The sequence below is a fragment of the Uloborus diversus genome, chromosome 3, assembly GCF_026930045.1.
Source record: "Uloborus diversus isolate 005 chromosome 3, Udiv.v.3.1, whole genome shotgun sequence".
Lineage (NCBI taxonomy): Eukaryota > Metazoa > Arthropoda > Arachnida > Araneae > Uloboridae > Uloborus > Uloborus diversus.
The window spans coordinates 85,841,746-85,869,031 of NC_072733.1; the positions used below are offsets into that span (position 1 = coordinate 85,841,746).

Genomic DNA, 27,286 nt, shown 5'->3' on the forward strand with positions numbered 1-27,286 from the left:
CCGTAAAAATTACAAAAACAAAATTTTTGAACTCCGGAATCGGAAGAACTCCCCTGGAATTTTTTTTGAAATTGAGGTCTAAAGCGCAACTTTAAACAAACTTTTTTTTTCTTTTTTTTTCTTTTTTTGATCCGGGTACAATTTGGTGACTCTAGCAAGAAAACTTTTCGAAATTAAAGACAAAAAGTTTTAGGACATCTTTTATGACGTCCGGGAAATGGATGGGGTGTAGCCCTTCTTCCCAGAAGGGTTACTAAATCGAAGACTTAAATACGCAATTGGAAACCATCTCTGATGACATTAGGCGAGGGGATAGGATTCGGTGACTCTCTTCCGTAGGTGTTCCGAAAATGAAGTCGTAACAACAAAATTTTCGACGATTATATGAATGTTGGAGAAGGACTGAAATCGGGGTGCCCTCTGGAAAAAGTTTCAGGATTTAGGTCCTAAAATCGAAATCTTAGATGATTTTCAATGAGGTGGGAGGAGTGCTGAAATTAGGGTCACTCCCCCCAGGAACGAAATTTTAGACGATCTGTTATGCTGTGAAGGTGGGGTGTGTTAAAGATCTTTTCCCTGAAAAAAAAATGAAAACTCTAAAAATTCATTTGCAGGACTTTTAAATGCATCTGATAGTGCTGGGTGACGGGATGGGGTTTGGGGACCCTCCTCCGGAATTTTTTTGAAGTTTTAGACCATCTTCAAAATTTAGAAAGGGGGAGGGGAGGCGAGGGACGCTCCTGCACAAATGTTTAAAAGATGAGGTCCCATAAACGAAATCATTTGCCACCTTCGATGATGTCAGGGAGAAAAATAGTGTTTTGGGACTCTCTTCATAAATTTTTCGATATTTATGTTCTAAATGCGCAATTAAAGATGATCTTTGATGACGTTATGGAAAGGAATGGCTAGATGGGTTTCGTTGAGTCTCACTCGAAAACTTTTTGAAATTGACGCTCCAAAAACATTTAACTGTTTTAGTTTTTCCATAATGGAATTTTCAAATTTCCATCTCAAATTTAAGTATGTTTGAAAAACCAACATTTTTGCTCCAAGAAAAAACTTTTGACTTTTGGGCTGAGGAGATACTTACCAGTGATTTCTTATGTAATATTGCTCCCTTTTGATTTAAACTTAAATATCATGGCTCTTGAGTTTCTTGATGCACTTTTGTTTTGCATTTTTTTTTTATCTTAGAAAGATTTAGAACTGCTGGTGTCTCTTTCTTACAATGTGCAAAAACTAAATCTTTCTTTCGGTCCCTATTTTAATTTTTCTTCTACTTAAAACATGTTTCGGGGCACCCCATGTATTTTTATCAATTTCGTTGTGATCTTCGTAATGAAATATTGAATAAAAATATTCAAAAAAGATAATACGTTGGAAGCAAACCCCGATAACCGACATAATTAAAAATAAAAATGCATAAAATTGTGTAGAATTAATTATTTATTAGGAACTTGCATGCAATGCATGTGTGTGTAGAGAATTAAAGCAGTCGATGTTGTATATTTTGTGCAAAGGTGATATGATTGGCAGAGGCACCCCGATGGGGGGGGGGATTATGAGAAGTCACTGTGACATCCCCAATCTTTCCTTATTTCCCAAGAAATATCTGATAGTTCGGAAAATTTGGAGACAACATTATAATAGTTTATTTGTAAGGATGTTTAATTTCTCTTTTCGTTAGATGTTGGTACGTGTGCATGCTTGTATTTTGTCATTCGGTAAGATTTGAAGTTTCATTCGGTCCCCTCCTCCCAAATTTTAACTTTGGGCACCCTTGTGGCAGTCATAAATAAGTATGAATTAATAAATCATTAATTGCAAAACAAATACTTACTGACGTAATTTAGAAACATCAGGAGAGAAAAATAGTTTCAATAACAAGTTTTATAACTGAACATTTTCTAGATCACGGTTTTTACTTATTTTCCTGTGTGTGACTTGCCTCTTAAAAGTTTTTTACTTTAGTAAAGCCAGGGGCAAACGGGATCATCGGCCCGCGGGGCGGTGCGCCTTCGAACCTGAGCGTCTTAGTTTTTTTTTTGAACTTGAACCTATGCGCTTCGTGCTCCCCCCCTCCCCCCGCCCTCAAATTTGTGTGACTCTGAGGGTTTTTTTTCTTTAAATGAAATCGAACCTGTGCGACTTCGTGGGATTTTTTTTCTTTTCTATTTCGCCCTCAAACCCGGGCAATTTCGTTTTTTTTTTTTTTTTTGTTCTGCGCCCTCAGAGTGCGCTCTTGAAGGTTATCGCCCTCTTGGAGGACCCAGTCCGCCCCTTGGCAAAGCTATATTTTGAACAAATGATTGTTTAAATCAAAGATATTGAAAAATGTCTGCTTTGTACCGGAAAAGTACCTAGACTGAAGCATTATGCCCCCTTCCCTCTCCTCCAATTGCTTTTCTTCTGCCTAGCGTGCTGGTTGCAATCGATTTCAAATTATTCTATTCTATTTTTATTATCATATTCGATTTTTTTTCAACAAACTGATAATTGTTTTTCCTCCGTGACGTGTACCCTTTTCGGCCTGTGCCCCTAGGCCAGGGCCTAGGTTGGCCTACTGGGTAATTCGGGCTTGTATCCGAGTCCCGAAAAATCTCAATCAACATCATGCGTCCTTAAAAATAACCTCCCAAATTTTCCGACATTTGAAAATTTGCATTTCAAGAAACTTATTTTAATTTTTTCGTAAGAAGTTTCGATTATACCATTTCTCAACAGAAAATTTATCTTCTAATTTTTTATTCACCAAATATCCTAAATAAACAAACAAACCACTGACGTAGACCGGAAGTAGCGAGTCTTATTTCCGGTTAAGCGCCCATCTCCATTGCTAGAGATAGGTGTTCATAGCGAAAGCGATTTTGTTGTGCTTCTTTAAAAAGCAGAATAATGTCTTCTGCGTATTTCAATGCATTAAATAAGAAAGACAAACTTAGTTATTGTTAAAAATTATCTTTCAATGGCTGTGACCTTACCGATCCTTTAGTAGATGGATGGCGAATCTATTGCTAACGATTGATGTTTACAGTGTTCAGGCAATTTTGTTTTCTTTCAGTTCTAGGTAGAATCATGTCTTTTGCGTATTTTAATGCAGGAAATGAGTATAATAGGCTTTGCTATTCTCAAAAAATGTCGATCAACGGATCTGATTTTCCTGATCCTTTAAATACAGAAATAAGAAAAAGAAAAAAAAGAGTTTTCGTTTGTCGATCATTACCGCGATTTCAATGATAAGCATTTATGAATACCTCCTAAACAGAAATAAAGTTGATACAAAGTCTGCTTTCAAGAATCACAAATCTACTGGATTGCAAGTACGTTGTGAATTGTAATTCCTATTCTTAAGTTGAAGCTATTTTTTCAAAGATGGAAGCTTTTCTGCACTGTGTTCACACAGAATGGCTATGACAGGGAGTTTTGGTGTCATATTCAATCAATTCTCCTGTTGTAGCTTTTCAGTTCACACACACTTATTACAGTTGCTACCTAATTTTCAGGTTTGATATTTAATATATTTTATTACATATTTGTTCATTACTTTTTTTTTTTGTTTAATCAACTTGCTTCTGTAGCAAGATTGATAGGCATAAAAAAAAAATTGAAAGATAACAAAATTTAAATTTAATCTCCGAGTGCTTTCTCCTGCGTTAAAATTGCTTTGAATGTAATACCAATAGCTGTACTATGATACTATACTATAACTTTAATTAATGTGTTTGTTTACCGATTGTCGAATATCTTAATTTGTTTACAATTAGAGCGCCTGATAACTCGTCAATAACTCGAAGTCCCAAGAGACGGGCTAAATGGTTCGAGTTATTGATAGTTCGAGCTATGGGAAGTTTTTTTCTCATGATGTAATGAATAGTGGTTCTTTATTTTAATCACACAAATCAAACAGTTTGAAACCCGTCAAAACACTGGAAACTTTCAGCTTTGCAGGAAGCAAATAAAAAATTGTTCAGGTTGAGTTTTTCTAATAATCAATTTAATATAGATCAATATAGATCTTCACACATTACAGTAAAAATACAAAGCTGATGAAATTAAGGTGAATGTTTCCAGCTCATAAATACCTCGCACAAAGTGTTTATACTACATAATATTCATTAAGATTCAATCCTTTCGCTTTAAAGCATTGGCTTTGATTCGACGATCAGGACCTTTAGAAATTTGAACATCTTTATTTCTGACATCTTATTTGCTGCTGTCCTAATGCTGTACCCGAAAGCAGAACAACATCCCCTCTTTTTACGAAAATTTTGCGCCTTTGAAATTCATGATTAATTTAAAAAATTCAATCAAATTACAGATACGTAAACAGAGCAATTCGTCGTAAGAAGCAATACAAATAAGACTTCCGCCGGAAGTTTTGAGTGACCCCGTGCAGCCCTGCCACCTAGTGTTCAAAAGAGTAAGCGTGGCTTGGAATTTGGTGAATAGTGGTGCATTTAAAAATCGCTGTAGTGACAGAGGCATCTGACAGGACGATGTTTTTAGCGTTTGGCGGTGGCAATTTTCCCATTTCATGTTTACATCGTACGATAATGATGATCACATGTGTTCATTGAAAAAACTCGGCGGAGTGCCTGTGGGTTAAGTGTCGAAGAAATTTTTCAATATCTCTACCGTATTTAGTATCAAAATGGTTTTTTCATTGATCTCTCGCTCACTTCGAATACGAATGGGATGTTCTGTTTATGCAGTAAGTAGAATCCCTTAGTGAACAGCAATTCTCTAATATTGCATGGAAAGGGTTTGTTTTTCTGATTCTCACGACATTTCACTGTTTATAGTTATCTGATGCGTGATTAATGTACGGTACCGAAGTGGTGCAATGATTTTATAATGTGGTTTGAATTTTATAAATTTGAATATCTGTAAACTTTCAACTTCAAGTATTATGCTATTTAAAGTTTCATTGTAATTTCTTTTTTTCATGCGATATATGTTGTTTCTGTGCGTGCTTAAATGTATTTAAAAAATGTTTGTTTAGTTTGATTTTTTTAATCTTTTTTCCTTCCTTAGGTGAATGTCACACAAAACTTTTCATCACAAAGTTGCCTGTCGAAAAATGATACTTTTAAGGTAAAACGTTATAAAATTTTGATTTTGAGTTGCCATATATATATTTTTTTCGCTTTTGTTTCATAATTAGTTAAATGTCCTGAATTAACTCTTTTAACTTCAAAGGGATGATTCAAAGATGCCAGGGGTCTGTCCAGGATTTTTTACAGAGTCCGTTTTTTTGAAAAATCAATTATTTTTGTGAAAAATAAATTAATTTTGTAAAAAATCAAATTTTGCAAAAAAAAAAAAAAATTGTAAAAACAAAATTTTTGAATTTTGAGATGGCACAAACTGCATCATTGACACTTAAAGTTGAGTGTTTTCCCTCTTTTCTGTTGAGAATATCATTCTTGAGTGTTTTTCGAGTATTGGGGTACGGGAGGCGGCATCGCTCTCTGGGAGATGGGCACCCCTCAAGTATCAATATTAACTTGAAAAAAGAATAAAATATGATTCTCATACTGAATGTAAAAAGATTGCGCCTTTCAAAATGTAGGCATCCTAAAGAAAAAAACGATAAATAAAAGAGTTTATTTAAAATTAATTATCCTTTTTAGCATCAAAAAATCAAACCCATATAACTTTCTCCCAAAATAACAAACATCACCCACCAAACACGCTAAGTGGCGATAAGTTTAAAGTTGGTAACCCTATCTGAAGCGATCACATTCCCGCCCCCCCTACTATCCTTTGCAGTTCTAAGTTCATTTCGCTGTATATTATTGTTTATTAAATCATGAGCAGGAGAAAAGTGCTTACCACTGACTTGACAACACTGCTGCATAAATCACTGACTTTCAGCTGTTAATTTCCCCCTTTTAAAGAAACCAACAACAAGCACTATATTTATTTCGCCTTAATAGTTATTTATTGCTTGTAGGAGCATCACAAGAGTGCTGATTTTTTTTTTCTTTTTTGCAAAATTAGCTGATTTTGTATAAGTTGATTCCTCTAATTTAACTTTAAAAAAGGATCCAAACATTATTGTTTGTATGCACGGAAATATGCTGCGTTATTTGGATTTGAGATTTGCTCTTCCAATAAACAATTTGAAAGATCCGTTTTTGTTTATCAGAATTTTGTGAAGGGTCCGTTTTGGTTGGTCGAGATTTTGTGAAAGGTCCGTTTTGGTTGATCCGGTTTTTGTGAAGGGTCCATTAACGGACCCAAATTTCCTCTGGCCAGACCCTGGATGCTAAATTATTTCTTGAAATTCAATGGCAGGCATCAGTGGTGTAGCTACGTACCACCGCAAGACCCTGCAATGCACGAGTTCCTCGAAGTCGGAAAGGGCCCAAAAAATTCTGAACTTTGTTTTCATTCAACTTTATTAAAAATTTTCCGTGAATCAAACTTGGTTTAGAAAAGCTTAAACATAAGAGCGTTGAAAAAATCATGGAATTCATTAATTTTATGAAGCATAGGAATGCAGTGGGGGCTCCTCTAGAACCCCAAAACCTATTTACTAGGGCCCCTGATTAAGATATCGGAGGCCCTTGACCAAACACTTTTTCGGGGACCTTATGTAGCCAAAAAGTAAATTTTTGCCAATTTGGGCCCCCAAATATCAGGGGCTCTAGGTCATGGCCTAGTTGGCCTATTCATTAAACAGGCCCTGAGTAGAGAGAAGGGGGCCCACTGTCCACAACTTCCGTATGCAAAAATCAAACCTTGACTCTGTGCAAAAAGGCTCTAGGCCATCACCTGCCATGGAAAGAAGGGAAAACTGACCATACAGGAGCTCGGTAAAAGACAGCCAAGGGTCATTCCATAGAAATGTCAACCTCAACCTCAGAAATTTTTTTTCAACAAAGCCCTAATTGTGACTTATTATTTCATTCAGCATACTTTCTAGCACATTAATCCAGTAACAGTTTGCAAAAATTTCATTCGGTATTTTTCTTCTGGCTCTAAACGTGCGAGGTTGTAGAAAAGGCTTAAAATACGCTAAAAACATGCGTCTAAGTTTTCGTGTGTAACGTAAAAGTTTTTGCAAATTTTTAAAATATCTATTTTTATTCTAAAAGATTAGATGTTGGCCCAATAAAATTGACTGTTCTTTTTGCATACATTATAATTTAAGTATTTTAATTAGTTTGGTTATTTCACTGAAAATATTTAGGTTACGTTAGTCACGAAAATGAACTATTTTCTGCATAAAAACTAAACCAGATGATTGAACCAAACATCACTTTTTATTTTCTTACATCTATGTCATATCTACTTAAAAAGTGCAAAATATTTATTTTTGTATCAGTAGATATAAAATAATTAGTGTGACTAACGTAACATTTGAGATGTGACTAACGTAACAGTTTGCATGTGACTAACGTAACATTTTAAAAATGACTGCTAATATTTAAAACTTATTTAACTTAATGTACATTTTCATGAAAAATTTTGAATAAGTAGGCATTCTATATTGATAAAAAATATAAAGGGTGAAAAATACCAGTAATATTACATTGTAGACCTTCTGTCTATTTAGAAAAATACTTTTTTAAAGGTCTTTAAAAATATGCTTTCAATTTAAAGAATTATTATTAAAAAAAAGGGGTGAGTAAAGCAAAATGAGTACTCTGCTAAATGTGCGTGCATTCAACGCAAGAATCCAAGCTAAATAATTAAGAAAATAGAAAGACAGTTTTAACAAAGAATACGGTCTATTTTTTAGAAAATACATCTCCACCTATTATTAAAATGAAGTAATGGCAGCTCGTTGGAAAACATTTGAAGATGTTACATGATACAGTGAGAATAAGCATGCTGCCATATATTTCAGAAAATGCAAGAATCATCATTTAGAAATTCAAACATTTGCGGTGATATCCGGAATTAAAATTCATTCTGCAAAAATGTTTGAAATTTTTTTTTCAATGTTACCTTTTGATTCAGGATGCACAACACTATTCGTTCGATGAATCAGTAAACCTTAAAAAAGAATATGCCATTGAAAAGGATTAGGAGTTTCTTATGACGATAACTAGTATATCTGCAGAATACTGGAATTCGGCGAAACTATCAACTTGAATAAAGTTATTTTTTTAAAAGAGAGATATATATAAGATTTAATTAGCCCAAAATAATGTTATTCAGTTTGTAAAAGCAGTTTTTATTTATTTATTTTTTTTTTCGCTCATTCAAATTGAGTTAATTGAACTGAATCCGTCTATGCAATTTTTTACACTAATGTAGAAAAAAAGTAAAGAAAGAACCATAATGCAACTCAAAGGAGGTTCCTAAAAAGTGTAAAAGTAATATAAGAGCAAAAGATTAATTACAAAAAGTTTTTTATATGCATTCATTGCTTGTTATCCGATGGTTACGTTAGTCACGTTACGTTAGTCACACACAGTTTTTCGTAAAAGCACCATTAAGGGCCAAAAAAGATTTATGTGTAATAAATCTGTAGTATATTTTAAAAAATAGGCTGTTTACCTCTTACAAATATACCGGCCAATGTTAAATGCCTGCGTAACTTTCAGAAAAATTTGCCTCGTAACATAAGCATTGTTTCTCAGGGTTGCAAAAATGTTACGTTAGTCACGATGCCTTTTTGGGCAAAAAAACACCTGCCAGCGCTTATTTTGCTTCAAATTCTTGGTAGAAATGAAAAATAGTAACGTTGTACATTTTAAATCTGCATATTAAATCAAAAAACATTTATTTTTACTTCCGGTGTAAGTAAAAAGAGTAAGAAAATCAGCTGCGAATGTTACGTTAGTCACTATGGAATGACCCCCAAGAGAAGTTTTTTGATTAGGATCTAGATTGACTGGGGGAGGGGGGATCATCGTTACTGCGATATGTGCATATTTTTAAAAAAATAATTTATTTAGGTTTCTTTTAGAGATTTAAGTTTAACTTTTATTTATTAAATAGCTATGGTAAATTCTTAACTATTTTGCTTATTAAAATAACAAATGATATTGTTAGTAAATATTTTTACAAATTTAAACTATTTATTAATACAAATAAGATATGTATAGAACTAAAGTTCATTTTTAAGCTGAACATATTTTTTGTATAGTGTTAAATTTTTTTTCCTAACCTCTATTTTTCCGGCATGCCGAAAAGGACTGGGTAAGTGTTATTGAAAATCTGGTGACCCCCCAATTTTGTGGCATGCAGGGTAATACAGTTAAGACTTTTAAGTATGGTATCATAATCTAATTCTGAAACTCCCCTCTCTAGCCTAGTAGCCCTGCTTTGAACACATTCCAATCAAGTATTATCTTTCTTGAGATTAGGAAAATAAAACTAAACTGCATAATCCCGAATGAGGTCTTACCAAACTTCTCTATAAAGGCAGAAGGACCTTATTAGATTGTTAACTTTGATACAAAGTTGACAGTTATTGAAAGGATGGTTCTTTTTTTTCAGTTTCAGATAATTCAAATAATTTGTGGCTGTTGGCTCAGAAAATTTTGAATAGCCTGTCATCAATTCAAAAGTACTCATTGAAGAAGGGGGTGACGGGAACCAGATTTATTTATTGTGAAAAAAAAATATCCTTAACAAACAGTTTCATATCTTAACCTTTTGGCCATGTGTGTCACATGCTTTAGTTTTTTTTTTTTTTTGTTGGTCTCATTATGTCCTTCAGAAAACTTATTGTGGAACTTAAGCTCCCCAGATTAGCAGTCGCAAATTGGCGACTATTTCATTATTCTAGTCCCAGTCTCTGAAAATGGCGACCATGTTTTTGTTTACTTGTAAAAAGCAATATAGCACTACAAAAATACGCTTTCTCGATTTTTACAGATTTTGTGAAGCGTTTAGTCATGTAATTTATTCCATTTTAATTCAGGGAGTGCCCAGCCTCCCTCCCCCCTAAGAAAAGAAAAATATATTGCCATAATACCCCAACTAAAAATTTCAATGCTGCAACCTTCCCTAGGTAGGCCCCCTGTATTAGCAGTAGTATTGTCTCTGGTGTGATATCAAAACAATACATACAATATATTATTTTTAATGTTACTTTAGTACTTTATAAAGAGTTTAAAAGCATTATAACAAAGTATCTGTTCTCATATTTAATTTATTCCACTGCCAGGTGTTCTCAGTTTTATTTTAGTCTAAAATCAAGACTTGCCGAGCCGCAAATTCTATAATGAACAAATTTTTGTTAAAAAAACAAACGGCGAGTAAGTTATTCACTTTTTCTCTACGGCCCAAAAGTGGCTACCACATTTTGTAACTCTGATCGCCAGTGGCTACCATTCAGAAATCCTAGTCTGGAGCTTTGATGGAACTCGGAGAATTTAATTTACAGAATCATTCTTGATTTTTGGAGCTCTAACCAGTGTTGACATCAGTGGCGTAGCTACACTTTCTGCCGCCCAGAGTGGTTCCTCAAATTGCCGCCCTTTTGATGGGAAATAGTTAATACATTAAGAAGTCAAAAGTATTTAATAAGATTTTAAAAAAGAAGAAAAGAAACTTATCTTTTTTCTTACGTATTTTTCCTGCAGAAAAAAAAAGGAATTCAGATCCCTAACGAAATATTCCAAAAGTTCAGTCAAAATTCGGAATTTTAAGCAATTTTAAGTAACGCTTATAGAAAAAGGGCTTGAAGCTCAATCCAGATTTTTTTTTTTTTTTTTTTAAATTAAAATCATTTTTATGCTTTCTTTCATGACGTTAGGGAGTCGGGACTTCTCAAGCAAATTTTCCGAAATTGAGATGTTAAAAAAAGCAATTTTAGGCTGTTAATAAATACTTGAAGATACTGGGGAAGGTTCGGGGGTGCTGTACGGAAAGCTTTTCAAGTAAACTGAAAAACACTTAACTGTAGGCTGTATCTAATGGTGTAAGGGCCTCCCCAAACTCCAACAAAGATTGGAGTTTACTCCCGAAATATTTTCGAACTTGAAATCAATTTTAGTCTATCTTTGATGGCGTTAAAGAGAATAGGGAACGTTCGGGAGCTCTCTGGAATTTTCCGTTGCCGAAGCTTTAAAAACGCAAAGGGTATCCTTGACAGCATAAGTTCCCAAATGTTGGGAAGTCCAATGGTTTTCCTGTCTCCCCTTGAAACTTTATTGAAAATGACGTCCTAAAAACACTATTTTAGCCGTTGTTTGGCGAACAACGTTATGAGAGAGAGTTGGGGGGGGGGAGGTTTCTGACCCAAAACCTTTTTCGAAACTTGCTGATTTTAAACTCTTCATAGCTGAGAAAAAAAACTTTGTGGTCTTCCCTCAGAAATTTCTAAAAAACGAAGTTTGGAGTTAACTATGATGATGTTAGGTGATTTCGTGCACATTTGGGGTCCCTACTTTAGAATTTTTCTGAAATTTAACTTTCAAAAACCCTACTTTAAGCTATTTTTGGAGACAATGGATGAGCTGGGGATTTTAAAGTTCGAAGTTGATGTCCTAAATACACATTTTAGACTATCTTTATTCACGTTACAGGAAGTGTCAAAGCTTGACCGCCCTCAGGAATTTGTTGGTATTGAAGTTTTAAAAACTCAATAATAGGCTAAAAGATGAGATGGGAAGGGATAGGGTGGGCATTATCCTTTGGAAATATTTCAGGACTCAAGACCTAAAACTGCACTTTTGGGCTGCTTGGTGACGTTAAGAGATAGGAAGGTTCGGTTGCTCTTCCCGAAAAATTTGAAATTTTTTGAGGGTTCAAGAAAACAATTTTAAACTGTTTTTGGTGGGTCAAAACTCTCTGGCCTTAAAACACATTTTAAAGCCTTTTTTGTCAACATTATACAGCGAAAAAGGGGGAGGATTGAAAATAGAGCCCCACAAAACGCTGTTTTAGGCTATGTTTGGCCAAGTTAAAGGAGAATGGGATGGTTAGTGGCTCTCCTCTGGAAATTTTTCAAAATTCAAGTCCTGAAAATACATTTTAAGTTTCGTGACAGTATAGGAAAGATCTTAAAGGTCGGGGAAATTTTCCTAATTTTAAGTTTTAGAAACGCTAATTTAGGGTCAATTTGGTTTCTCAGGGGGAGTTATAACTCCCTTTTGGGTCCGTGCTTTAGTAAATCACTTACTATTAACAAACTCAGAAGTTCCCATCCAGGGTACGAGCAAGACTCACCCCCTCCTCCTTCCCTAGATCCGGTACAGCTATATTGCCAAATTTGAATGATTCTATTTTTCACTGATTGAGGACGATAAGATAAAGCGACCCTTCTCATTGGATTCACCATACTGTGATTCATTAGAAGAAAAAGTTGAGCATCAAAAATTATTACTTTTGATGTAAATGTGAAAGCCTTTGCCTGGAGAAAATTTTACTAATTGAAAACCTTTCCTTAAAATGAATGACTAAATGAGTTTCTCACTGAAACTCATTTAACTCATTTGTTTAAATGGTTTTGCTGATATGAAACAGTAACACAAGCAATTATTATTCGAGTTGCGAATAAGTGTTTTTTTCTATTTTTTAATGAACATAAAATTCATTCTGTCTTAGTGAAAATTTTGTAATCAATGACCAATCAAAGCAATTGTTGAGACAGATAATGTTATATTCAAAATAAGCAAGAAATCGCCCACCTTTTGAGACCTCTCTTCTTTTACTCTTGTTGTCACTTTTCTTAAAAAAAGTGATTTAAAAAAGAAAATAAGGTGGTTTTTCCAAGAAACTTTCTTAAAATAAAGTGATAGCTTTATCATGTAACGGAACATTATGAAGTGTATTGTTTCTTTCGCAATAGGTGAACCTTAACAGTAAAAAGAAAAAATCATGGTCCCTTGACTTTACACTACCACCTCCCTCGGTCTGTAGCTTCAGATGAAGGAAGAGAAAAAAATAATAGTGCTGAGATGTCCACAAGAAAAACACATGTTTTGTGTAAGAGTAATTTAATTATCATAGTCGTACCAAAACCTTACAATTCAAAGACCTCTTTTTTTTTTCTTTTCTTTTTTTTGCCTCCAGTTATAGATCAAAGGCATGAATTCCTTACTGGGAAAACGCGTTAAATTTTTTCGCATCAAAAGTAAAATTGCCGCCCCTCCCTAGCTACGCCGCTGGTTGTCATAGGTGTATCCGGAGAGAAGGCAACGGAGTGAAGCTGCAAAGTGGCCTACAGGAAAGCTCTTTCGCTTATTAACTTTCTTTCCAAAATAAGCAGCTTCTTTTTCCCGCCTTATCATAGAACTGGAACTCTTTGGCCATTGAATTCAGTTTAAATGTAGTCAAGAATTTTATTTGTATCCAGGATCATGTGTCACTATATGTTTTTGTCATGTACTTATGTTTTCTAATTAAATAAACACGTACGTCGTTCAGGGCAAACCAAACCGAGAAGATCTTGCAATCATTCGCGCCCTGAAGGATGGCGCTCCCCCCCCCCCCTTCAAAAAAGAAAATGTTAAAAATAAAAAATAAGATACAAAAAGTTTGATCCATTGATGATTACTTCAATTTCTAAATTTATCTACGAATTCAGCTCTAGTAACTTTGCGCCTGATTTTAAAAGTGTTTATTTCTTTGGGAGCTCACCAAATAGGGAAAGTTACTGGTGTTTCACTGGGTTACCATTGAAATACAGTTATAAAAGTAAACGTAAGGTAATGCAGCAACAAAAAAACTTCACTTTTCCAAACTCCCCACGAAAAGTGTTCTTTCTTTTAAAAGTTTATTATTACACCTGACCCCCTTCCTATACACCGTGAAAAAGTTAAGCTTTAAAAAAATACCTCCCACAGGCCCGTCATTTCAGAACCTTTAAATATAAAGGAAAGTAGTTACATTATGTATTAAAATTAAAAAATATATAGGGTCTGGTGGGGTAAAGTGGTCATAAAATCGTAGGTTTTCAACTTTGGTGGATAATAAATACAATAAATTCTTTAAACACTTCAACTTTTTTTGTTGTTATTTTACATTGCATTATTAAAGAACACGTTATATTGAATTTCAGGAAAATAAATATTGATTTAAGCAGTTTTATAACACTTTCTTTTCCCTATGTATTTATGACCACTTTACCCCAAGGGGTGGGGGAAAGTGGTCATAGTTAAAAATAGATGTAAAACCGATGCAAATAACCGTAATATTTCTATATTTCGGTTATTTTTATAGTTACAAGTATATGCACGAATATATACGCACCGTGTAAACATATGAGTATACACCTTCATGTATAAGTAGATACATGTATACATCAGATACATGCATGCACGGGCCTATTCAAGTATATACGTGTACACACGTGTATACGTATATACTTGATTATACTACACGTGTACATGTGTGAGCATGTATACGTGATTACCTACAGTATACGTGTCTACACGAGTATATACGTGTCACGTGTATGTACGAGTATATACGCGTATACGAACATCATGCGTATATGCACTTGTATCTCCAGTATGTACATGCATACCTGAGTATATGCGTGTACAGTAGACGTATGTACGCATATAACAGTGTACATACATACATATACGGAAATACACAAGTTATTTCGTGGATATATCCAGTGCGTATTTGTACATGTCTACTCACGTACATACATATGAAAGCAGCGAGTATATAAGTATTTTTACGTGTAAACTCGATCACGTATCAGTATAGGCGCATATACGTACATTTAGTGTATATCTGTACATATATGTGTACGCGGGTATATCACCTAAAATACATGCATTCTTACAGAGTGAATCCAAGCTCTGGGGCAAAAATCAAAGGGGTGTGCGAGGGGAGGATAACAAGCAAAGAATCATAATGAACTTATGGTCACTGTCGCGCTACATGCACACTAAGTCTGAAACTGATGGATGCAAAACAGGTCACAAATTTGTTACAAAAGATGATTTTAACCAACATTTTAGTTTTTAAGAAATACTTAGAGCAGATGTTAAAAGTTACGGCCTTTTGTAGGTCTAATATGCGCATCACAACAAAGGCACAACGACTGATGAAAGTTTTTCAAAAGTCTCATTATTGCAACAGAGAGTGCTTTGTGATTGCGACGCATGTATTACAGCAGCCGGTTACAAGTTTCATCAATCACTTTAAAACATTTTTAAGACCTAAAGTGTTGTGTAAAATTATCTTTGTGTGATATAAATTTGTGACCTGTTTTGCATCCCTCAGTTTCTTTCTTTGCGTGCATGTAGCACGTCAGCGTTGTGTTTGTGACCATATGTTTCTTATGATTCTTGCTTCTTCTCCTCCCCTCTTACACCTTTTAAGAATCTGCCTAAGAGTTTAAACTCACCTGTATACATGTATATCACATGCTTGTGTGTAAGTGTCTACTCGAGTTTCGAGTACGTACGCGTTTGTACGTGTCTACCTGAGTATATAAGTGTTCGTATATATGCGAGTACAAGCGGGTATATACGTGTATAGTCGAATGCATATTTTTATAGATAAAAAATACATGCAGATACCCATATATTACGTGTTTATTGGTGCATTTATGTGAATATGTATATATACATGCCTACATGAGTATATACGTATACCAGGGTTGGGTTTTTTGCCGGCAAGAAGGTATTTTTGCCAGGATAAAAAAAAAACCATGGCAAAAATGGAAAAACCCGGCAAAAATGGAAAAAGCGGCAAAAACCTAATTGCAAATAAAGTAGCATTATATTGTTAATCAATAAATAGTGACAATATAATATAAATAATGCACTTTAATATTTTAATTATGTCGCTCCATGTTACTTCTAATTTATAAGGTGAAAAATAAATAAAAAAGAAATGTTGGGATTGCAAAACTTAAGATTTTAAATGTTTGCTAAAACAATTTTTTCAGAATGAGTCAATTCCTTCAATGTTAAAACAAAGAAAGTTTACATAAGCTTAGTAAATTAATAAAAAGATTGAATTCTAATTATATATATATATATATATATTATTAATCACTTTTTTTTATCCTACTAAGATTTTTGAGTTATTTAATTAATAACAGAATATTTACTTGAATATAGGAAAATATTAACTTTTCCTCACTAAACAAATAATGCATTTACATGCAGTACAGTATACCTAAAGATTTCTGCACACTAGTCGCAACTCTTCAAATATGTCCTGCAAGTTCTGCTGCAATAGAGATATATTTCTCAAATTTTTTTTTACAATCAAAAATACAAAACTAGTTTATTGTTATGCCATGCTTAAACAACAAATAGGTTTTGATGAAGATGGTATAAACTATGATAATTTAAGTGATATTTCAATCTAAAGAAATGTGTATTTTGCTTTTTAATTACTTTTATTTCTTTTATTTTATAGTTGTATCTTGATTAAGTATACTTTATATATATATATTTAGTATTCTGTAAAAAATGCTATAATAAACTGGCTAATTACATTTTCATTGTACGTTAATTATTTGTCTTAGATGTTACAAACTGAAATTTTACGTTAATGTTTAAAAATTTAGAAGTAAAAATGTTCCATAACTTTAAATGTAAGTTAAACCTTAAATTCTTTTTAAACTATAAGAATAATTAAATTAAAATTTTATCAAAATCTTTTCATGCTTTTACTTTTATATTAAAGGAAAAAAACTGTCCATAAGTTGTTAACACAAAATCTATTTTTGCCACTGTGGCAAAAAGTGGCAAAAACCCATTTTTGCCTGGCGGTAAAACCGTAGTTTTTTCCATGGTTTTTTCCGCCCCCGGCCAAAACTTGCCAACCCTGACGTATACATATGCATATACTCGTATATTTAACCCTGTTTAGTGTAAAAACAATACATATTAAGTTAAATTAATATTTCATTTATCTCTGCCTCATGCTTAAAGATTAAGCTTAAGCCTAATAGTATGACCACTTTACCCCATCTTACTTAAATTGTTCTAAAAAATTAGAAAAAATAGATTCAGCTAACTGCTGATGAGTAAGAGTTCTTGAGACATGTAGGAAGCTTCTTGTACAGTCAATCTGTTCATAATTATAACAAACAAAATTTCCCAAGAAAGTTAAAAGGGTTGTTTAGATTTTAAATGTTTTCATATTCGCACAAAATATTTTCTTTTCCTAAATAAAATTTTGCCAATTGTGAAATTTTGTATTCAAAATGTAGTTTGTAACTGCCCTATTTGAAAAAAATTTTTTCACATTCATTCGAACATTTATTTCCAAGTTATCGCCATTTATTTGACTTATGACCACTTTACCCCATTGACCACTTTCCCCCACCAGACCCTATTAACTTAAAAAAGTACAATTATGTTCTTTAAATATTCTAATACTTTCTGGTTTGATTAAGTATAGTTATAAAGCTAAAACACAATTTCCAAGTTAATGTTATTTTTCAGACCAAAGAGGGCTAACTTTCTCCTTGTTACAATAGAACTTTACAGTCAAAGATTTCTTAATGATTCCATATTTATTACTTTTCGGTGTAAAATATAAGTTAAGTTCTTACACCTATTGTAAGTTAACTATTACAACACATTTTTGTTTCATGGTTTACTTATGTAAATTTCAGACATTGCTTTCTAGATTAGAAATGTGTAATTCAGACTCTAATATATTTACAATTTTCAATTGATTTGAAAATGTGTTAAACAAATTCAAATCAGTTTTCAGATTTGGAGGTCAAGTTGAAAGATGCCTCTCAAAAAGAAGCCAAACCGAATATACAAGATGTAAAATTTGGTCATTCTTTCAGTGACCATATGTTGGAAATAGAGTGGTCAGATGAAAAAGGATGGAGCAGACCTCTTATTTCTCCTCTTCATAATTTTAGTCTTCATCCTGCTTCAAAAGTCTTTCATTATGCTCAAGAAGTAAGGATCGTAATATTTTAGTTAGAATCGTTAGTGTAATGCTTTGAAAAAAAAAATTATCTGAATAATAAACTATTTGGATTTAAAAAAATGCTATTTGAACCACTGGGAAATTTGAGCCGCAGTAGACAATTACTACAAAATTTTGTACAGACTTGTGTGGCTTCCAGTCCCCGTGGCAGAAATGTGGCCACACAGTGACATTGACACGGAATGAGAGAGAGTGTTTGAGATTTTTGCATTGAGAGGGGGGAGGCAAAACAAATGTATGTATATATATATACAACTACCAGCAGTAAAACCAATCTGCAGAACAGTACCGAAGGGTTTCTGATTCAGTTACTGATATCATTTTGCCCGCCTTTTGTGGTAACTAAAAAATTCTAGACTAAAAATGAAAGCAATAATAGATAAATGTATTGAATCTTCTCATCAAAGGAACATTTATGCATCACATTATCACACATTCAGTTATAAATACACAATGTTATATGAAATACTGATCAGTTTATTCAAAAGCTTTTTTTATGGTAGCAAGTTTAAAAAAACAGATCTTAACGTGTTTTATTGCATTTAGTAGTAATCATTAAAAATGTTTATAAGTATTAGCTGCCTTCCAAGCAGTTGACCCGGGTTTGCCCCCCGGCCGACGCAGTAACTTTTGTCATAAATCAGGCAGAAAATGTTATGGATCTGGGTGTCTTTATAAATCAGGACTTCAAGTTTAGTCAACAGTGCAGTATTGCTAGTAACAAAGCCAACAAAATGCTTGGGTTCATCAATAGATCTATTTCAAACAAATCTAAGAAAGTTCTTCTGCCTTTATATAGGAGTTTAGTAAGACCTCATTTGGAGTATGCTGTTCAGTTTTGGTCGCCTTATCTGAAGAAAGATATTTTTGTATTGGAAAGGGTTCAAAAAAGGGTAACTAAATTAGTAAGGGGACTCTCAGATTTAGATTATGATACCAGACTTAATAGGCTTAACATGTATAGCCTGGAGCAAAGGAGAGTCAGAGGGGACATGATTCAGTTATTTAAATTTATCAAAATGAAAGATGTAAATGGATTAAATTTTTGCGGGGAAAGGAGGACAAGGGGTCATTGTTTTAAGCTATTTAAATCTCAGGCTAACTTGGAAATCAGGAAAAACTACTACTTTAGCAGGGTCGTGGGCACTTGGAATAGCTTACCGGAAGAGGCGGTAATGAGCAAGGGAGTGGATAGCTTTAAGAGGGCCATTGATCTTCATTGGGGACTAATTAATTGACTAGGACCAGCCTAGCTGGTCCTAGTCAAGCCTGTTGCTGGTCGTCACATTTGTATTGTATAAAATATTGTAAAATATATGTGTCTGAAATAGGAAATTTCTATTAAAAAAGATTAAAATAAAATTCAGCTTGGTATGAGTTCAATATAAATTTAAAGCTGAGCTTATTTGCTTAGGTTCAAATTTTTGTTCACTATGTTTTCACTTTTAGTTTGTAATCTAATTGGACCTAAACCAAAACTTTTTGTGGTAGTGTTATACGTGTTTCTAAATATCTATGATATAATAAATATGTATGTATAATAAATATGTATATATGTTTGATATAAAAATTATAACAATTTTTATATCAAACAGATCATTGAATGCAATAATACAAATGCTTATTTTTTGCAAACTGTATCAAATTGCAGTTTGCTTCATAAAAAAAAAAAAAAAAACTTGCAGTAGCAAGCAGAAAGTGTTGCCCAGAAAAACGTTTGACCTGCAAATCTGAGATTTTAAAGTTGCCAGCTTAAGGCTCTTCTAAAGCGCTCCATAAAATCTGACACGGCGAAATCACGAAATCTGTGGCAACACAGAGGGTGTATCTGGGAGGGTCTAACTCGACTTTTTTTGCACTGCTAATTGGTCAGATTTCATGATGGACAGCGTCAATCACTGAGTATGTGAATGGACAGCCATAAATCTAAGCTGTGCCCGTCGGTACTGTCTTTGCGATCGGAGGAGGGCAGAGAATACTGCGAAGGATCCTGTTCCAAAACATGTTTCCCACCCGGCCCGTTTCCCCTCCATTAGTTAGTAAACATGTGTTTCCGTTTCAAAGTGTTTCTAGAGCTGACTGCTTACGATTTCCGAGAAATCGGTATTCAGCGAAAGGAATAGCAGGGAAAGCTGTCTGAGTTGTCCACTCAAGTTCTCCCGCCAAACGGTGACAGAAGAAAAGAAGAAAGAAGACCATGTGTCAGGAAATTAACTTATTCTGCAAACTAGAAAATTTGCAGAATGCGTAGAAAATCAAATTGAGAAATGAAGGCAGAAAAAAAAGAGAGAAAAGAAAAGTTATAAAATAAATTCAAGTGCTTTATTAATCATCTAAATTTCAATATTGAACATGGTGCGCACAAATGATGAACAAAATTTTTAAAAATCGAATTTTCGAAACTACTTCACATATCACAATAAGTGATACTTGAGAATAAATAGGAACATTCCTAGGTTTTTTTTTCCTTTTTAGTTACAAACAGGGGCAGAGGGCGGGAACAGAAATTAATGTTGCGAGGGGGGAGGGGGATGTATAATAATCATTGAGATAAAAGACGCAATTTCAAGAACTATCACTAACAGAAACAAAAACATTATTATTCCACTATAAATATGGATGTTATTCTGACATTAGTCATTCGCCCTGAATAAAATTTTTATCAATTCCACAATGCTACAAGTTAGAAATAAATTCCCGTTCCTTGAATTTATTTTTCCATATCAACTGAGGTATTTGACTGTACTCAGGTTTTCAACGCAACATTTCAGTCCGAAGAAAGGAGTAAGTAAAAACTACCTAATAACATAACATAAAATCAAGTTACATGATATAAAGTGGAAACAATAGATCGCAATTCGACGGAAAAGGTATTTCTACTTCTTTCATTTGATTTAAAACTGCTCAGGGTTTGAATTTTTTAATGCAGTAATGAAAATAATTGAGACCAATATCATTAAGTACAATGATGACACCTTGAGAACAAAAATTAACATTACCCAAAACCGGTGAACTATGCACTGGAAAATTGTTAAAAGCCATTTTATAACTGCCGAGCACAGACCAGGCATTTAAAAAAAAAGAAAAAAGGTTCGCGTACATTCAAGGGGGATATAATAAAAATTCTAATTTTATCAACCCAGTATGTCGAAGGGAAACATGTTAGGAAATATTTTTTTTAGCATTCCATTGAACAAAAGAACCTTTCAGTAATTCATGCATTAGAGACAAACAGAGTAGCACTTTGGTTGAGTATCGAGTTCCAAGTTCCAATTATGTTTTAAGAAGAATCACCGACACACGTGACGAATTTTGAACTCAGTGGTCAGTGGAAGAGTAGTATATACCTCCATGTCCACACACACACATACACAAATAATAGTTTTAAAAACAAAATTCCAGCCGAAATTTAATTGCACATTATTGAAAAGATTTGTTTCTGTCAGTAATTTGACAAATGCGTTATTTTTTAAATTAAAAATAAACAAATACATAAAAGGTAGGGTTAATCAAATTGGAATTAAAACAAATTATATCAATCCATACTTCTAGTCCGCCAAACGTAAATAATTTTTAAAAGCAAATGGAACAACGTTAAAAGCACAAATGTGCAGGAGCACTGCAGACACGTGTTTCTGCATCACAAGGAACATCTTTTTCAGTGCATAAAATGTGAGCTAATGAATGTTTAAAATATACGACTTTTGTCGGATGTCTACAAATACATAAGCTCACGCTTTGTGCATTGAAGAAAGCATTTCTTGTAATGCCAGAACACGTGTCTGCAGTGTTCCTGCACATTTGCTTTTAACGTTTTATTTTTAAAATCCCCCACCCTACGTTCCTTCTCGGGGGTGCCCAAGTACCTCCCTGCTAAATTTGGTCCAGATCCGACGAAAACTGTGGATTAGTATAGGGAACTATATACACACATACATTATATATATATATATATATATATATATATATATATATATATATATATATATATATATATATATATATATATATATATATGTGTGTGTATATATATATATATACACAAATATTTGTTTTATTTATATACGAGCTGCGTTGCCCTACTTTGCACGGTCTACCTCGAAAATAAAAGTAAGGTCAAGTGACGCATGCTCAACAATCAGGCTTCAATTACAGAAAAAAATACTACAAAATTTCCCGTCAAAATAATTATTTTCAAAGAAAGAAAACGGCAGATCAAAAGTTCCCGACAAAATTAAACGCAACCCTCCATAAATACAACTAAAATCCTGAAAAAAAAAGAAGAAAGATAAATTGCCAAATAATAATCAAAAGGGGAAAATTTTACCTCAAAACGAAAACAAAATTTTATTTAGTCACAATCAAGAAAAAAAAAACTGGCAACCTTCTAAACACTACTTTAAAATGAGATCGCGCAAACGATAATTTTCCGATTTAAAATTTCTGTTCCATTAGGCTTAGCAGTGATTTTTAATTTTTTCCTGGTGATTTTAAAGCCTTTTTACTTACAAAAAAGAAAGTATTGTATTCAAGAAAAAAAAAAAAAAAAAAATTCGGACTTAATTTCCATTTTGCTCACCCCCGAATGGATATTGAGTTTTTTTTCCAACCCGACCACACGCGGATAAGTGCCTAAACATCCGAAATATCCATTTTGACATTCCCCGAGTTAATTACAACGACTTTTCTCATGACGTCCGTATGTGCGTATGTATGTCACATAACTCAAGAACGGTATGTCCTAGAAAGTTTAAATTTGGTATGTAGACTCCTAGTGGGGTCTAGTTGTGCACCTCCCATTTTGGTTTCATTCGGATGTTCCAAAGGGGGTCTTTTACACCTTTTTCTGGGGGGGGGGGAATCAATGTTAATTCAATGCAAACTCAAGTAGTGTTATAATTTATGCAAACATTCGGCAATTTTTCGCCAAGCTTTTGGTCACCAGATTTTGTCGCAAACTTTGGGACAAATTTGGCGTTTTTTGAGCAATCACGATTGCTAATTGTTTTTATTTGACCGTCCTTGATGTCTGGTTCCTTTTTCAACCCCATCGTCTTCTGCAGGCGTGGCTCCGGCACGACTCCTCTGGTCCTGAGCACTGGTCCCCAGTAGCCGATGCTCGTGGTCAGTGGTGTCCATGTCCTAGACAGGCGCACGCCCACACACACACGTGCCTTTACACACATACACACACACCAACGTGCATACACACAGGTCTACACCCACATACAAACCTACACATACACACCTATACACACGTAACCACCCAAGAGAAGGGGCAGGCTTGGATGGACAAGAACAGTTTCTAGAAACAAGTGAGTGGGGGTAGTAACCAATGAGTAGCATCCTGTCGCAACTCGTGATTGCGAAAAACATAATTTAAATTCAAAATTTCAAAATTCAAATTAATTTTGAAAAAAAAATTGTTTTGTTTTTTCAAATCTGGTTTCAATCTGGCCATTGTTGGTGATATTTAGAGAGTTAATTATTGAATCAAATTAAAATTGCCAATAATGGGGAAATAACTTTAAATTGGTGTAAAAGGAAGTCATGTGATGCACACATCAGCTCGTTTCTTTTAGTGAAACTCGAAGGAAATAAATGAGCTCTATCGGTGTTTTTTGCGGGCTTTTGAATGGCACCAAAATCGAACTGATCGACTAATTATTTCGGTTAGAGAGAGCCATTTAATGCCATTTTCGGGTTTTAAAATTAAAATTCGAAAGGTTCGGTGCTTTTTGCATTCGAAAACCCTCCTACGTTCCTTCTCGGGTGCCCAAGTACCTCCCTGCCAAATTTGGTCGAGATCTGACGTAAACTGGATTTGTATAGGTAACATACACACACACATATAAATATATTCTCAGTTTTATTTATATAGACTAGCTGCATTGCCAGGCTTTGCACGGTCTACCTCGAAAGTAAAAGTTTTGTCAAATGACGCATGTTCAACAATCAGGCTTCAATTAGAGAGAAAACAAAAAAAAAATACAAAATTTCCCATCAAAACAATCATTCTCAAAGATAGAAAAATGAAAACATGACATCAACAGTTCCCGAAAAAATTAAACGCAACCCTCCAGAAATACAACTAAAATCCTTAAAAAAGAAAGAAAGAAAGAAGACTAATTGCCTAGTAATAATCAAAAGGGGAAATTTTTACCTCGAAACAAAAACAGAAAACAAAATTTTATTTAGTCACAACAGAGAAAAAAAAAGGGGGTAACATTCTGAACGCTAATTCAAAATGAGATCGCGCAAACGATAATTTTCCGATTTAAAATTTCTGTACCATATAGATTAGCAGTGCTTTTTAATGTTTTCCCGGTGATTTTACAGCCTTTTTTTTTCCTTCGAAATTCGAAGGAAATGAAGGAACTCTTTGGGTGTTTTTCGCGGACTTTCGAATGGGACTTGAATTAAAGAAATCGGTTAATTATTTCGGGTAGAAAGAGCCATTTAATGCCATTCTCAGGTTCTAAAATTGAAATTCGAACGGTTCGGTTATTTTTTTGGTGTTCGAAAAACCCCCTAGGTTCCTACTCAGGTGCCCAAGTACCTCCCTGCCAAATTTGGTCCAGATCCGACGCAAAGCATGGATTTGTATAGGGAACATATTCATTCATGTATGTATGTGTGTATGTGTAATGGAAACAAACTGTTGATTATATATAACTAGCGGCGATTATTCATAATTTTCAATAGACTTGGTAAATATGATACATTATGTAATGTTTATCAAATTTACTAGTTTATTCACATAATTTCCTCTTCTTCGTGGATAATGCAATAAATTAGGATTATTTGTGGAGTAATGAGATCTTAATTAACAAAATTGAACATTTTCAAGCAACACAAGAAAACTCAATCGTCTAAAAAAAGAAAAATGTCTCGGTTGCTGTTAAAATTTCTAATAATATTTCAATTAAAAAATTGAAATGTGCCTTTTATCGTACATTACTTTCATTTCTTACCTTGAATGTATATTAGATAATAGTATTAATTCTATAAAAAAAAAGTTTATATTATTAACTATTTAATTTTTACCTAAACAAAACGGAACTTCAAATTTAATTACATATTTAGAATTCTAGATAATATCAAAGTCTTGAGAAAATTAAAGATCTGAAAGTAAATGCAAACCACACAAAGCCTCCATATCAAAAAGCAAACTAAGCCAGTATTTTAATATAAAGCTAATATGGACTTTTATTATATTCACCACTACGAGGCAAGGAATATATTTGATAAATATTAAATACTAGTATATATATATATATATATATATATATATATATATATATATATATATATATATAAAATAATAATAAAAGTGAAATATATTGAAAAGACCACACCAAGAGCCCATAGATGCGCATCGCAGCAAAACTAAAAAGCCAAGTACATATAAAATTAAGCAAACAGAATTACAAATATAAAACAAATTATAAATACCAAATGATGATAAAAAGGAAAAATGCAAACAGCTATTAAGTAGGAATAGAAAAAGAGTGAATCCAGAGCTCATCAGCCGTGGAGGATTCATTAATTATGGTCAAAAGACCAAAATTTTAACTATAAACTAGAAGAGAATGCTTAAGCTCCAGTACATGCAATATAGAGTAACAATGGGCAAACGCACCATTTGTTAAGCTAAAAACAATAAACTAGAGCTCAAACCTAAAACTAAAAGCAGGGGGTTTCGCCTCGACTAATTAGGAAAACAAGTTCCGATAATTAGCCTTCCACGGGACAGTACCTGCCAATAACAAAATTGTCTTACCTTGAAATCCAAGTAAAAATATCCAGTCCGTTGTTCAGCATGATAAAAAGGCTATCCATTCGTCAACAAAACATTAAAAATATAAAAACCATGTCCAAAAAAACAATCCAAAGACGTACCAGGTCACCTGTTTCGCACGTGTAAAAGTTTTATCCACTACAGTGATTCATAAAAAAATGGTTTGTCACGGTTGTATCATACATTTACACAGTTAAACAGTTTCAAAAGAAGCGAAATGTTCATCGAAGGCTATACTTAAGCAGATGTTTTCAACAAGATTTTTAGGGAAGTTATTATGAAAAAGTAAGTTTTTGAGTACTGAAATTTCTTGCTTAAATGCAGAAATGGTGTTGCAAATTCTTTTAATTCTGATAGCTTGCGAAACAATAATGCCAATAAAAACCTTTTTACTAAGGCAGGAGGAGAAATTTTGTAAACTGTTAACTGCGAAATTGAATTCACGTCTTTTATCATAGATTGTAGTGGAACAATTTGAGTCAATTTGTATGTTGATATCCAAGAAATTAAAGCTATTATGATTAGAATTGGTCTTTTTGAGTGTTAATGAACTATGATAAATAGTTTTGCTGAGTTCAGAAAAATTAGGAAAATTTATACACAAAAGGTCATCAATGTATCTACAACAAAGAGGTGTAGAGGAAGGATTGTCAATTAAGTATTTTCGTTCATAATATAAAAGAAAAAGGTTGGCTAATGTAGAGCTAAAATTAGCTCCCATTGCTATGCCATTAATTTGAACTTTTTTCCTCTGTTTCAGAACTTTTTAATTCAGTCAAGGATTCCCTTGATTTTAATGAATTGTTTTTTATTGGTCTTTTTAAATTTTGTATTTTCAATAATTTTTTCAAAAATGGTAATTCTTGTTTTCTTCAAATTAATGGCATAGCAATGGGAGCTAATTTTAGCTCTACATTAGCCAACCTTTTTCTTTTATATTATGAACGAAAATACTTAATTGACAATCCTTCCTCTACACCTCTTTGTTGTAGATACATTGATGACCTTTTGTGTATAAATTTTCCTAATTTTTCTGAACTCAGCAAAACTATTTATCATAGTTCATTAACACTCAAAAAGACCAATTCTAATCATAATAGCTTTAATTTCTTGGATATCAACATACAAATTGACTCAAATTGTTCCACTACAATCTATGATAAAAGACGTGAATTCAATTTCGCAGTTAACAGTTTACAAAATTTCTCCTCCTGCCTTAGTAAAAAGGTTTTTATTGGCATTATTGTTTCGCAAGCTATCAGAATTAAAAGAATTTGCAACACCATTTCTGCATTTAAGCAAGAAATTTCAGTACTCAAAAACTTACTTTTTCATAATAACTTCCCTAAAAATCTTGTTGAAAACATCTGCTTAAGTATAGCCTTCGATGAACATTTCGCTTCTTTTGAAACTGTTTAACTGTGTAAATGTATGATACAACCGTGACAAACCATTTTTTTATGAATCACTGTAGTGGATAAAACTTTTACACGTGCGAAACAGGTGACCTGGTACGTCTTTGGATTGTTTTTTTGGACATGGTTTTTATATTTTTAATGTTTTGTTGACGAATGGATAGCCTTTTTATCATGCTGAACAACGGACTGGATATTTTTACTTGGATTTCAAGGTAAGACAATT

At 33.4% G+C, this 27,286-nt stretch overlaps 1 protein-coding gene across 4 annotated transcripts in view; it reads left to right on the forward strand.

Moving 5' to 3' along the window:
• Window positions 1-4,494: 4,494 nt before the first annotated feature.
• Window positions 4,495-27,286, forward strand: part of LOC129218050 (branched-chain-amino-acid aminotransferase, mitochondrial-like) — a 91,048-nt gene continuing 68,256 nt past the window's right edge. For 2 of the 4 annotated variants that reach the window (XM_054852229.1, XM_054852230.1), the window contains exons 1-3: window positions 4,495-4,714; window positions 5,038-5,097; window positions 17,607-17,813. In XM_054852229.1, coding sequence (XP_054708204.1) covers window positions 4,655-4,714; window positions 5,038-5,097; window positions 17,607-17,813 — 327 coding nt within the window. In that variant the 5' untranslated portion in view covers window positions 4,495-4,654. The remainder of the gene's footprint in view (window positions 4,715-5,037; window positions 5,098-17,606; window positions 17,814-27,286) is intronic. The other 2 variants (XM_054852233.1, XM_054852234.1) reach the window with 2 other exon arrangements.